Source organism: Schistosoma haematobium, chromosome 5 (assembly GCF_000699445.3).
Source record: "Schistosoma haematobium chromosome 5, whole genome shotgun sequence".
Classification (NCBI taxonomy): domain Eukaryota; kingdom Metazoa; phylum Platyhelminthes; class Trematoda; order Strigeidida; family Schistosomatidae; genus Schistosoma; species Schistosoma haematobium.
In genome coordinates, this window is record NC_067200.1 from 16,609,814 (window position 1) to 16,623,985 (window position 14,172).

General features: G+C 35.1%; 1 protein-coding gene across 1 annotated transcript in view; it reads right to left on the reverse strand.

Annotated features, from left to right (window-relative positions):
• Window positions 1-1,949: 1,949 nt before the first annotated feature.
• Window positions 1,950-14,172, reverse strand: part of MS3_00009254 (uncharacterized protein) — a 36,858-nt gene continuing 24,635 nt past the window's right edge. Inside the window, exons 8-11 of the mRNA XM_051217598.1 lie at window positions 9,149-9,563; window positions 5,769-6,359; window positions 4,539-4,756; window positions 1,950-2,957 (exon numbers count right to left, since the gene is read on the reverse strand). Of these exons, the coding sequence (XP_051065013.1) occupies window positions 2,160-2,957; window positions 4,539-4,756; window positions 5,769-6,359; window positions 9,149-9,563 (2,022 nt within the window). The 3' untranslated portion in view covers window positions 1,950-2,159. The remainder of the gene's footprint in view (window positions 2,958-4,538; window positions 4,757-5,768; window positions 6,360-9,148; window positions 9,564-14,172) is intronic.

Here is a 14,172-nt window from a genome sequence, read left to right on the forward strand (position 1 = left end):
ATATTGGCTCGCATTATGTGATTGTGACAGAAACACAGTTAACGGCAAATTATACTGGTTCCTCTAAAGTTGCTATGTCATTTCACATTTTATACTAACCATAATTTTCTACTTCTACACTATTAGTATATTGATGGATATCGAACCTTTTACTACACTTTTCCTATATTACATAATGTGGTTAAAATATTTGGTTAATATAGAGTGATCAAATTGACGATGTGACTAATTCATTGTGTATTGATGTAAAGTGACCTAAGTAAATAAATTAGTAAGCACTAGGGAAACGATTTCCAGGAAATTTTGGACGGAATGATTTCCAAATCATGAAAATTCCACATCCAATCAAAACTAAATGCTTCACACGGATTTCTACAAATCAGATGTCATGAATAGAGGATCTACAATCAATTAAATAACTATTTTAGTGGGAAGAAAGCGACCATGAAGAAACCAAACACTTATTTCAATAACTCTAAAACCAATTACTATTTGTTTAATATTTATGGTCATTTGATCAAAATTTATCATTAGAGGTACAGATAAAAACTGCAATCAATTTCAATGTTGGCCAAAAATCATAAGGAGTTGAAAATGTTATTTTGATTTATCATCCCATCATATGAATGACTTCCTAAGAATACTTCGAAATCCTCATAAATGTGCACCTAGGTATTATTATCCATATACGTCTTTCTCGGTGACTGTTAAATTTCGGGCTGTTTTTTTATTATAAACTATTACCATTGTGCACAAGGTGACTAGCAACTAGTCAGTCAATAATAAATCTTGAGACTACGTTAATTGATAAGCTTGCCATTTTTCGCTAACGTAGGTAATGCTTTTCAAATCAATAAACAATTTTGTCCAATAAATAAGCGAACTGAGCCAAATACGTGTTAGTGACACTAAGTAAAGTCTCTTAAGAAACTCACGAAGCATTGAGGGGTATTTATGTGGAAAACACCTCATTCCAAGTGCATATCTCAAAAACTTTATACTCTGTACATATATATCGGTAACCTAAATTTTGTTTAGATGATCTGTTACTTTCTTGCTAATAATGAGATCGTCTGAGTGATTATTTCCTAAATCATTTATATTTGAATAGCAGTCCCGTGTTCTTATTACTCAATTACAGTTTTTAAATCCTTGTGTTCGGTGATGCTTTTTACTCAACACATGGGATCTGTTCCCAAGTCATACATTATATACCTAAATTTCGGATTAAACTGCCGATTAATATAGATTTTTGTGGGTTCCTGATACATTTGAATATCTTTACAACCATTGGTTAATATAAAGACTTGTGTAATCCATGGCATAATTTGTGAATGATCGCCAAACCCTTGGATTTTGTTATCTTCGTGTAGTGTAGTGGGCGGACCACGAGCTTCAGTGAAAAGGCTACAAGCACTTAAATGGAGATCTATGTAGCTGACGAAAACCATAGGGCATAATGCAAATTGTGTTTTGGTTTTCATGGTTCATATTTAGTATTGATCATGATATATTCAACATATGTGAACGTACTCAGTTATACATCACTAACTACAAAAATATTAAACTAATTTACAAAACATATCAGTTGGGATAATGTGAAAAGTAAACTGCTAGACTGCAACAATTATACTACAGTTATTACGAACTTCTTCCAAATAGTAAGACTACGACTGTTAGGTCTAATCCCTGAAGCCCTGGTCACATGTAAAAAACAAGTCCAAATACAGTTGGGAAATTGTGATAGGACACAATGGATGAATCTGAATACCTTAGTTCTATACAAATAGTTACTACCGACCCAGTGTAATAAAACAGAATTATATGTTAACAGGTTGACAAGTTTCAATATCAAGTTGGAAATCGTCATCACTGTCATGTTATCGGTATTATTCTTATTATTGAATTTTGGAAAGTGTCTCGTTCAAGTGTCTAATAACTTTAAGATACAATTAATTAAATGTTTTATTTGTTGCGTAAAAATATAGAAGTCAATAAAACTGTTTAAAAGGATTACTATTTTTTCCTTTAAAATAATGTACATAATCTTTTAAACACTGTTGTATATATACAAATGGTAAACAGAAGAATATGTAAGATAAAACAGTAGACATATTATTAAACTTTTACAACATATTTATTTACTTTTTTGATTATATTTATTTTACGATTACAAATTCCTCTCCATTCACATTAATTTCTTCAAAGATAGTATCCTGTTCTTCTATTAAATCCTCCCTATCTCCATTATCAGCATTCACAATATCGCTGTCATCAGCTTTAATTATTTTGGAATTAGATAACGATTGCTTTTCTGAAGGACAATTAGTACTACTGTTGTGGTGTGGTTTCTTATGTTCATCAACTAATCGTTGTTTAGTTGCAGTCGGACATTGAGTTAACACTTCCATAGAATGAATTAATGGACCTAAACAATCAGCAATACCATCTTCCATCAGATGAGCTTGAATTAGAGCAATGAGTAGACCAGGTGTAATAAATGCTGGAGTCGGTGGAAGTGGATTTAGCGTCATTGCTAAGGGTAATTGATCACTACCAACACCAGAGTTCTCAGGGTAAAGCATATCAATCGCTTTTCGTTGTTTAATATGATAGAATGCTATACGAAGTCGGAGATTTCGACGAATATCTGATACGAGAATGGCAAATTCTCTTGGTGTAAGACAACGTAATAAACAGTCTAGTGGTGAACACCATTGTGTTATGAAATTCTGCTGGTGATTCTTATCTGCTTGCTGTAGTAGCTGTTCCCTTGGAGAACGATCACTTACAAACGATTTTTTATTCGTTTGTTCCTGTTGCTGTTCTCGTTGTTGTATTTTCTCTAGGCAGTCTTGTAGACAGCATACCTCCATAAGGCAAAACAATAATTTACTTGTGAATTTAAATATAGTTGAATTAGTATCCAGTCTACGATAAGCGTAATCTACGGTGATCTGTAAAATATGCATACGAGAAAATACAATGTCATGAATCTGAGTATCAATAATATTGTCGACCAAATGAATGTAACTCATTTAAGTAAAAGGCTATTGCAAACCGGGTGTTGAGTTGCAACTTTATTTATTTATGAGGGCCAGTGATACAACTCGACTATTTAAATCGAAGTAAGTGGAGTACAGTTCACATTTGTGAATTAAGGTCGGGTACTCGAACTATGGAATCTACCGGTACTTATCACTGAATACATTTTTATATTTAATACTGATTGTAATAACAATAAATGGATAGTGTTAAAGATTAACGCAAACAGATTAAAATGACTGAGTCAGTCAATTTATAACAACTAAAGTAAGGCAGTACGACAGTTAGAGTGCAACAAAGATGCAGGTCTTAATAAGATTTTAAACGACGGCTTACACTTAATAGACCTTATCGTATTATCATAAGCTGTTATGTTGAATTGTCACAACCCAGATTTTCACCCGGAACTAAAACTCACCACCACCCAGAATGTATACAAACTCCAGTCTGCCAACTCAGTGTACGACTCTTAACTTTACTATGTTAAAATAAGACAACGATAAAATGTCTTTGTGTACGATTATTTCGATATTCATTCGTCGGCTTGAGATTTTTTTTTGCATAAATAGTCCAAATATACATGGAGATGAGAAAAGAGTATGAAGATAAAGTGTATGTGGAACTAAAAAGTCGTAGATCCCCTGAATATCAATCAAGTATCAAAAAACTGTGAGGCCGTATATTTTTCGTTACTGTTGTTAATGTCTAGTTTCTTTTCTACTAAAAAGTACTAGAAAATCCCAATGTTGATACAGAACATACACGGCGCCGTTATTTAGTAAAAAAATGAGAGTTCAGATGTGAAAACGCACAAAATCTTGATTCGTTCTGAAGTAAACTGAATTAGAAACTTATTCTCTGAGGAAAAAACTTAAACTACGCCACGAAATATTAGGAAATTAATTTTCTTTTCGTTGAAATATTACAAATATATTGCTACTTTCCTTACGACAGTTAAACCAGTTCTTTTCATCTTCTTCAAAGTAAACTCTCAATTAAATCAAGAACCAATCAACATCGAGGTCTACAGGACAAGCTGTGAACCAAACGTAGAGAAATTCAAACACTTCGCTTCTATCTGAAGTTTGTGCTGATGATTTTGTTCAGATGGACGATGAAAGCTCCACGACCAAACCATCTAGATCAGAGAGCAAAACTCCATCAGAGTCATCCACCTGAGCTACAAATATTCTCCACCATCTCTTAACCGTAACATGTCAGTTTTTTAAATGTTGGATAGTCAAGTACGAACTTTTATATAATAGGTGTTATTTTTGAGTCACTGTATGATTTCGCACTATTTACCAGATGCATTATTAATTTACTGAGTGAGAATATTCGCACGGACAATATAACGAGAGTTGTTTACACACACAAATACAACTATCCTACCAGGTATAGTTACATATAAAAACAGGAAAAAAAAGTAATTTACATGTTGAAACAAGCACAGACAAGAATAAGAATGAATACACTCTATAAAAATAGCTTACTTTACGAGCATGTGTATTACAAACATCAGATGCTCCAAGCACTGGAAATGCTTGCTCCACATAGGTGCCATTATCCATTTTTGTTAAACATTTTATTCCCATTGGTATTGAAATTCTAGGTGCAAGAGGTGAAGCCCATACAGCTTCCAAACCCATTAGAAGACCTAATACAATTTTCGGTGTTGATAATAATGACATAGGATCTAAAAAGTTTAGAACTAAAAAAAGAAATAAAGTTTATTGAAAAGTCGAACTAAAAAGATATAGAGCATAATGACATACGGAATAGATCACAATATATATTTTGTAACTTATGGAACAAGTTTATATACTCGGAGTTTAGCCACATAATGTAGATGGATCGTCCAAAACGAAGTATGAAGGTGGGAGTTAGAACTTGTGAATTAGTATTTACAATTCAATTGGTTTAACCGCAAAGCGAAATAGAAGTAACACATTCCGTAAAGTAAAACAAAATACGAGATAAGTGAAGATCAATATAAATATATGGAACTAAGTTTGTCATCCATTATCACTAACAAATAGGCTATACCTGGAGATCTATAGAAACGGATACACAATTTACATATTTGAATTCACGTTAGAAGTGTTTTTAATGAACGATAATAGTCAAAAATGACATGTATTAATTGAAACTCAGTTCCAGTGATCAAATTCGTTATACGGACAGTAATGCGGTAGCATTGATTGATACATATGTTTAACATTTCTAGTCACTATCGACTAAAATGAGCTATGCTGGTTAGTAAGAAAGGAATTTCATCCTAGAAGTCATTGATCCTTGATCTAGGCCATGTAGGTAGGTGAACAGTATCTGATTAGGGTCAGCCAGATATATGTAGGTGACATAGTTTAACATTGGCATTATAAATGCATTTATTGTTTATTTTTTTAAATCATAAGTAAAGTATTAACAGCTACTCAACATTTTTCCCTACAAATATCAGTATTTTCAAATGTCTTCAGGATCTGATCAGGAGTCTAAGGTTAGTTCATACCAATCACTACAAAAATTCAAGGGTTTATATCATATCCTATTACGATTATTGTGAGTATTGTAGCAAATCTAGCACATTAGGACTATAGTTAATTATGGGAAATTCAGCCTATGTTTTAATAAAAAAAACCCATTTTCAATGAGATAAATAAAACGAACTGGTAACAAATAACTCAACACTGAACAACGAGAGACAACTATTGAGAACATACCAGAAGATTCTGTGAAATACGATGCATACACAGGTAAAGGATGATATAACGGAGGTAATCCGTAAGTTTTCAAATTCAGTTTGCTCAAAACAACTGACAATTCTAAAACACCTTGTGAAGGAAGTTGAACTAATTTATTTCGAGGATCGATTGATAATTTGCCATTATTACTGCTACTAGCATTAGCCAATACAGTACTCAAGTTGTTGTTACCAGACATAAGTTGTTTCACTTCAGGACAAAAAAATGAGAGTATGCTTAGAACACGTTCTAAACTGAAACCACTTGGAGGTAATACAAAATTCAATGACGGATACGATAAAGTTGTAATTGATGTTTGAGGTAAATGAATACCAGCGCCCTGAATAACAACATCTTCCAAACCAGAAATTAACTGGTGATTATTTACAAGATTTATCTGTTGTAATTGTAAATCAAAACAATTACTAAATTGATAGGTAGTACAGATTCCATTAGAATAAATTGAAGGATTTCGAAACTCGACATTGCATAAATGATAAAGATGTCTATCATCAATGATGATGAAACGAATAAAATTTAACCAGTGTAACCAACCAGAGAGCTGATAGTCTGTATGGTATAGTAAAATAAAAATAACAATGGGAATAATTTAGGTATTTCAATTATTATACTGAAAATAACTGTATATCTTCTGTTTACTCCATTGAGAAAACAAACTAGGATAAGATTATATTGTTTTTGTTGGGGTGATTCGGAAGACTTGTCGCGAAAGCCAAGAAAGGTTCAGGAAAACACTAAGAAGCATTTTATCTAATCAGTGCTCACTTGAAGTTTAGCCAGAAACATCATGAAAGTGAAAAGTCACATGTAGAATTGTCGATTGGATGATTACTTATACTGCTACTATGTTTAGTAGCATTCCAGAATTTTCGGGAAACCCAAGGACATCTAAAATACTATAAAAACCTATATTTTCTGTACTAAGACGAACCTTTGGAGTAAAGTGCTTCTCGCGTATTTTGCGCCTTTTCTCTCGTGTTCGTGTCGCCGTGCAGTTTCTAGCTTGGAGGTTACGAGAATAGCTTAGGAACCGAATATAGCGTTCAATTAGCAAGACTTATCAGTTTTGGGTTTGGAAATTTACATTAATAAAATACTTTTAATTATTGAGTAACCTATTCGAGCTCATTTCATTCACATTTACATATCCTAATAGTAGATTTTACTTCTCATTGAAATGATTGAGACTTGTAGCTTATTTATATGGTTTAATTAAAAATGTTTCATTGGACATAATTTGTGCTTGTTTCAAATATAAAAAAAACTTTATAACCCAACCACCACTCAGACCATACAACAAAATAACACCAAAATAGTTTATTGATATTGAGAACAATTGATTAGAATAAAACATCGGCTATGTTAAAATAATGTTCTTTATGATTAAATATTATAGATTTTTCTGGATTTTGTTGAGTGGATTTTATTTTATTCAGCATTCATTAGCTGAATATATATTCGCATTCTAATAAGCATTTATTTCGTAGCGTAAACTCAACTACATTAACTTGTCTCATCGTTTAAACGTGAATCTCTTGTTTTACACAGATGATAGGTTATTGGTGTTTTTGAAGTGTCCAAAAAAGCATATCGAATTAATTCAGTCGAATGAAAATTAACAACGAAAAAGTGTAAATAATGAGAGCAATGTTTATCGTCTCTAATGAATATTCGTGCTAAATTGTGAATTGACTAAAATCGGATATGTAAAGCACTGTAATCAACTTAGCAGATTAATGGTATCGCGTTCCCTAACAAATATGAAGATCCTAATTGCAAACGAGAATAGGAGAGTTACTCAGTCAATCATAGACATCAGACCTAGTACGAATATGTATTCGTTCAGGTTGTCATATTACATATCAGTATAATCAAAGAAGACAATAACAACGTAAAGAGTAAATGAGAAAAGATAAAGATCAAGTACGTGTAGAAAAATAGTTGGTGTTTCAAGCTAGGTCAAAACAGTTGTCCGATGTGCTTTCTAATTTTCAGCACTTCTCTAGCTGACGCCAACAATCGTTGTAACGTACGATTTGAAGATAACTAACAACACAACACCTTACTCTTAAGTAAATTTTGAAAAAACCCCAGTTATTTTATTATTAAAGTGACTACATTTCTTGAAAATAAACACTTTTTTATAGTAACGATTATGAAATGGAAGATATTAAAACTTTTTCATGTTGTAGATTATGTTACTGTTTTATCGGCTACAATCTGAGCAAACGGATGGTATGAATACATGCTACAGTAATAAGCAAGATTGACAGGACCCCTCCCCATGTCCGGATATGATTGAGTAGATAAAGATTATGCAGTCTCTCCAAGAAAAATTATAGTTAGTCCCGAAGAAGAAAAAGTATCTAGACCTGTACGTATAAAAATAGATAGGGATTTTCTGACTTCCAACTAATGATCCTTAGAGAACGAAAAACGTTACCTGGTCAGTAACTGCCATCTGAATTCTAATGTATAAGCCATTTCAATGAAAGGTTATGTGAGATATCTCCTTAACTCAACCAAATCCTGAAGACTACCACAATCCTGTCTTCATTCTTAAAAATTGTTATTTATGTGAGGACCGAGATATAACTCGATTCTGAACCGAAACTAGTTGTTTCCGTAGGCCTACTACCTCGAATATCTGACATGAAGAGTAAGTCACCAGGATATAAGCCAATTTCGTATGCACTGACGGGATATCCTATGACCAGAGCGGATTCGTAAGTCATACGTTCCTTCAGACCCTTTTAGCCTATATGCACTATTGGCTTGGAATCAGAGTTATTCACCCCCCCCAATTTTCTGTATTTACAAACCAGGTTTAAGTGATAGACGTTTCCCTTTACTCTCTCACTTTTATAGAAGCACTCCTTCTACAATGTATTATTATTCAACGCTGGAAAAAGAAGATACGAAGTTATTACATGACATGGAGATGTGAAATGAAAGATAATTGTACAGGAATGATATCTGTTGGTCAATTCACTTATCCTCCGGTGGAATCCTAAATGTTATACAATTCAGTGGTTTGACATAACATCAGATATAGCCTAAAAAAGAAGCCAGGAGTGATACTGCTGTAGTATCTTACTAAATTTACCATAAAATTAAAATAAAACGTTTAAGATGAATGGAACTTATCTTGGATACACTTTTTAGGTGGACTGTATGTTCTTTATGGTGCCATATGTACTAAAAACGTTTGTATACTATTTGGGAAAATCACAATTCAAGTACAAATTATGACAAGACATACAAAGATGCATATCCTTTATCTATTTACAAGAGTGAATAAATAATTTAGTAACAAGAAAATATAAAATAACACTTACTTGTTGTATATAATTCATCATTATTACTCGTGATCAGCATTTTATTTTCAGTAGAATGATAACCAAGTCCAAGTGAACTCTCACCTGGACCTCGACGAGTCAGTATCCGTGTACTGCTAAACTCTTTCTGAGTAACAGTATTATTATTATTAATTCTAGGTTTCAATTGACCACGAATCAGATCATTCTGATCATCAAATAAATGACCAATTTTCTTTGGTGGATTATTGGTTAACACCATTGAGTTATCATTACAGAACTGTGATGATATTTGTGCATTATTCCTTCGCGTATTGATAAAACAATTTGATGGTAAATATGAAAGATTTGAATCGAATAGATCACCACTGAAATAATCCATTGTATGTATATTATTTTTCAATAAATCATCCATGTACGGATTTAAACGACTAGACTAATTAAGGTTGCAAAGAAAAAGAATAAAATGGACAAATCTTTGAGAGAGGGATAAAAACGAATTCAACGTTATATTTGAAATGCACGAAGAACACATACATTTCAAAGAGTTGTATAAAAGTGTTAGAAGTCATCTGTGACTCCCTGTAAGTTACTGGAGGCCAAGGAAAATGCTTTCAAGTATTTATGTATAGTCAAGGCTCTTGGAAGTGCTACGGAAATTCCCTAAAACAATAAATTATGCTTTTACTTAACCTGGTGGGACAGCTTCCAGATTTACTACTAATCTTAGTACCTTTCTAGGGGTTTCCAGAGGTCATCTATACATATATAAACACCTTTATGTCTGAATGTACGACTCCCCTTCCTTTTTAATGTGGAGTGCAAGTGTCAATAATTCTGTTAGTTTAAGAATAGATTAGAAAGTCAGTATTTTAATTATTAATTCACATTATAACAATGAACTTTAGGTAACCGAACACACTTTAGTAACCGATGAATAGACATCCTGGAGTTCGACAACAGTATTCACTATTCAAACTTATGCAAAAATCAAACTAGTTTAAACAGGTAAACAATTATTCCAAGAAATGTGTATCTATTGAGAGTATTTTTCTACTTCAAAAAAGTTGTGTCTCAAAGCTTATCGGTAAACTAGATTATAATACTATGCTAAACAATCCATAGTTACTTCCGAAATCTGAAGTGAGTAGAGGACTTTACTATATTCATGAGAAAAAACAACTCATAATCAACATTTTCAACAGATTCAAGCACCACTCCACTCTAATTAATTAAATCACGTATTAGTACAGACAAGTTATAATAAATACGTTATGCATTATAAGCACATGATTGCATATTTGATCATAAATTGATTGAAGAATTTTCGGATAGGCGATGTAATGAAGAATAGTAGGACATAGGCAATTTCGAAAACTGTAAACAGTGTTACATATGATAAACACTAACGTGAGAGTTGTTAACAATAATAAAAAATATACTAATTAATCAGTTATGACAAAGCCGCTTTAATTACAAAACAAACTCTACTATATAACTAAGTTACAGAGGCATGGTATAAATAAAAAGTTTAAGACAGTGTATTATTTGGAAACTGATTACAGTCTAGGTGAAATTATTTGGGAGGGAGGGTAGTGAAATATTATTACAGCTTCCATACAAAATGCAAAAATTCAAAATAAGAAATACAAATAATCTCCTTCAGCTACGTTGTAAAAACAAACTTGTCTGGACGAAACACTGGATTTATTTAAATTTCAATCGCTGAAATTATTTCAGGTATAATTTTCACATATAGTTGCTTCTATTCGTTTTAATAATAATAGTTTTATTGTTAACGGCTTAAATACTCATCATAAAGGTAGATAGGGAAATTATAATTAGGAAAGAATAGCTCAGCATGATGAAATAAAATGTAATCAGGAGGATTATAAAAAAAATAAACTAGTTGGGAGTAGAAGGTTTAAGAAAATGGAAAGGAAAGCAGATGGCTATAGAGGAATTTATGAGAAATTGTTGAGTCGGCTTCCGGAGAACTTCAACGGAGCCTCCAGAGGCCCAAAAGGAGCCGGAGGATCCCAGCCAATCAGAGCATGATGAAACGTTCGAGAATTCCAGCGTTACTTACTTACTTACGCCTGCTACTCCCAAAGGAGCATAGGCCGCTGACCAGCATTCTCTAACCCACTCTGTCCTGGGCCTTCTTTTCTAGTTCCATCCAATTCTTGTTCATTTTTCTCATGTCTATCTCCATTTCTCAGCGTAATGTGTTCTTTGGTCTTCCTCTTTTCCTTTGACATTCAGGATTCCATGTGAGGGCTTGTCTTGTGACGCAGTTTGGTGCTTTCCTCAATGTGTGTCCTATCCACTTCCAGCGCTTCTTCCTGATTTCTTCCTCCACTGGGATCTGGTTTGTTCTCTCCCACAGTACGTTGTTGCTAATAGTGTCCGGCCAATGGATCTGAAGTATTTTGCGTAGACAATTGTTAATAAACACCTGTATTTTCTGCATGATGGCTTTCGTAATTCTCCAGGTTTCTGCCCCATACAGTAGAACTGTCTTGACATTTGTATTGAAAATCCTGACCTTGGTGTTGGTTGACAGTTGCTTTGAGTTCCAGATGTTCCTCAGTTGTAAATATGCTGCTCTTGCTTTGCCGATCCGCGCCTTCACATCTGCATCAGATCCACCCTGTTCATCAATGATGCTGCCCAAATATGTAAAGGTTTTCACATCTTCCAAATCTTCTCCGTCAATTGTGATTGGATTGGTGCATTCTGTGTTGTATCGGAGAATCCTGCTTTTCCCTCTGTGTATATTGAGACCTACTGCTGCTGAGGCTGCTGCCACACTGTTCGTCTTCTCCTGCATCTGTTGTTGCGTTTGGGATAGAAGGGCCAGATCATCTGCGAAGTCTAGATCGTCCAAATGCACCCTAGATGTCCACTGTATCCCGCGTTTCTCTTCAGATGTTGACGTCTTCATGATCCAGTCGATCACCAGAAGAAAGAGAAAGGGTGAGAGTAAGCAACCTTGCCTAACACCGGTCTTCACTTCGAACGACTTTGTCAACTGTCCTCCATGCACGATTTTGCAGTGTAATCCATCATATGAGTTCTGTATGATATTGACTATCTTCTGGGGCACGCCGTAGTGTCGAAGAAGTTTCCATAGTGTTGTTCTGTCCACGCTATCAAATGCCTTTTCGTAGTCAATGAAGTTGATGTAGAGTGACGAATTCCATTCAATTGATTGTTCCACAATGAGCCGTAGAGTTGTGATTTGGTCTGTACACGATCTATCCTTACGGAATCCTGCCTGTTGGTCACGAAGTTGGGCGTCTACGCAGTCCTTCATCCTGTTTAACAATACCCTGTTGAAGACTTTTCCCGGTATTGAGAGAAGAGTGATGCCCCTGTAGTTATCACACTTGCTGAGATCGCCTTTCTTCGGTATTTTGATCAGTAGTCCTTCTTTCCAGTCTTTTGGTACTTGTTCCTCATCCCAAATCTTATTGAAGAGAATGTGGAGTATCCTTGCAGTTGCCGCTACGTCTGCTTTTAGTGCCTCTGCTGGGATGTTGTCCGGTCCTGCTGCTTTGCCACTCTTGATTTGTCTGATGGCCATGCTGATTTCTTCAATTGTTGGTGGGCCAACATTGATTGGGAGGTCCGTGGGTGCCGCTTCGATGTTGGGTGGGTTCAGTGGAGCTGGTCGATTCAACAGTTCTTTGAAGTGTTCTACCCACCTGTTTTGTTGCTCTTCAATGTTGGCGATTAACTCGCCTTCCTTGCTTTTCACTGGTCGTTCTGGTTTGCGGCGATTTCCAGAGAGTTTCTTTGTCGTGTCATACAATTGTCTCATGTTTCCTTCTCTTGCAGCCTTTTCCGCCGTCGTTGCTAAATCTTCCACATATTTACGTTTGTCGGTTCTGATGCTCCTCTTCACTTGTTTGTTTATTTCCGTGTATTCAGCTTGTGCCTTGGCTTTTTCTGCTCTTGTTCGGCTGGTATTGATCGCTGCCTTCTTGTTCCTCCTTTCTAGAATCTTATCCAGTGTATCAACAGTGATCCATTCCTTGTGGTGGTGCTTCTTGTGACCCAGAACCTCATGACATGTTGAAGTGATTGCCTCTTTGATCCCCTTCCAGTTGCTCTCCACAGTAGTTCCTTCTCCATTGAGTAGATCATGAAAGGCCTGGAACTTGTTGCTGAGGACTATCTTGAATTTGTTGAGTTTGTTAGTATCCTGGAGAAAGGCCGTATTGAACTTTTGTGATACTATCTGCCCCGTTGTCCAGTGCTTCTTGAGTTTCAATTTCATCTTGGCGACCAGTAAGTGATGATCTGATGCTATATCAGCTCCTCTCTTGGTTCTCACGTCCTCTATAGTCCTCCTGAACGTTTTGTTGATGCAAATATGGTCGATTTGGTTTTGTGTATAGTGATCCGGTGAAGTCCATGTGGTTTTGTGTATGCGTTTATGTGGGAATATGGTGCCGCCTATGACCAGCTTATTGAAGGCACATAGATTTGCAAATCTCTCACCATTTTCGTTTCTTTCTCCCAGTCCGTGTCGTCCCATGATGTCTTCATATCCAGTGTTGTCCGTTCCAACCTTGGCGTTGAAATCTCCCATCAGAATGGTCAGGTCCTTTGTTGGGCACTTCTCGACTATTGACTGCAGCCTATTGTAGAATTGATCTTTAGCGTCTTCATTGTAGTCGTTGGTAGGCGCATAGCATTGGATGATGTTCATTGAAGTGCCCTCTTTCTTTGTTTTAAACGAGGCTTTGATGATCCTTGGTCCATGAGATTCCCATCCTATAAGTGCATTTTGCGCTTCTTTGGACAGCATCAATGCAACTCCTTGTGTATGTGGTGCATTTTCTTCTTCATGGCCGGAGTATAACAGGAACTCTCCTGTAGTTAGTCGTTGTTGTCCAACTTGTGTCCAATGTGTTTCACTGATCCCAAGTACCTCTAGGTTGTATCTTCTCATTTCTGCAGCAATCTGGAAGGCTCTTCCGGTGTCCCACATTGTACGAACATTCCATGTACCTAAATAAATGGTCGCTCTGGTT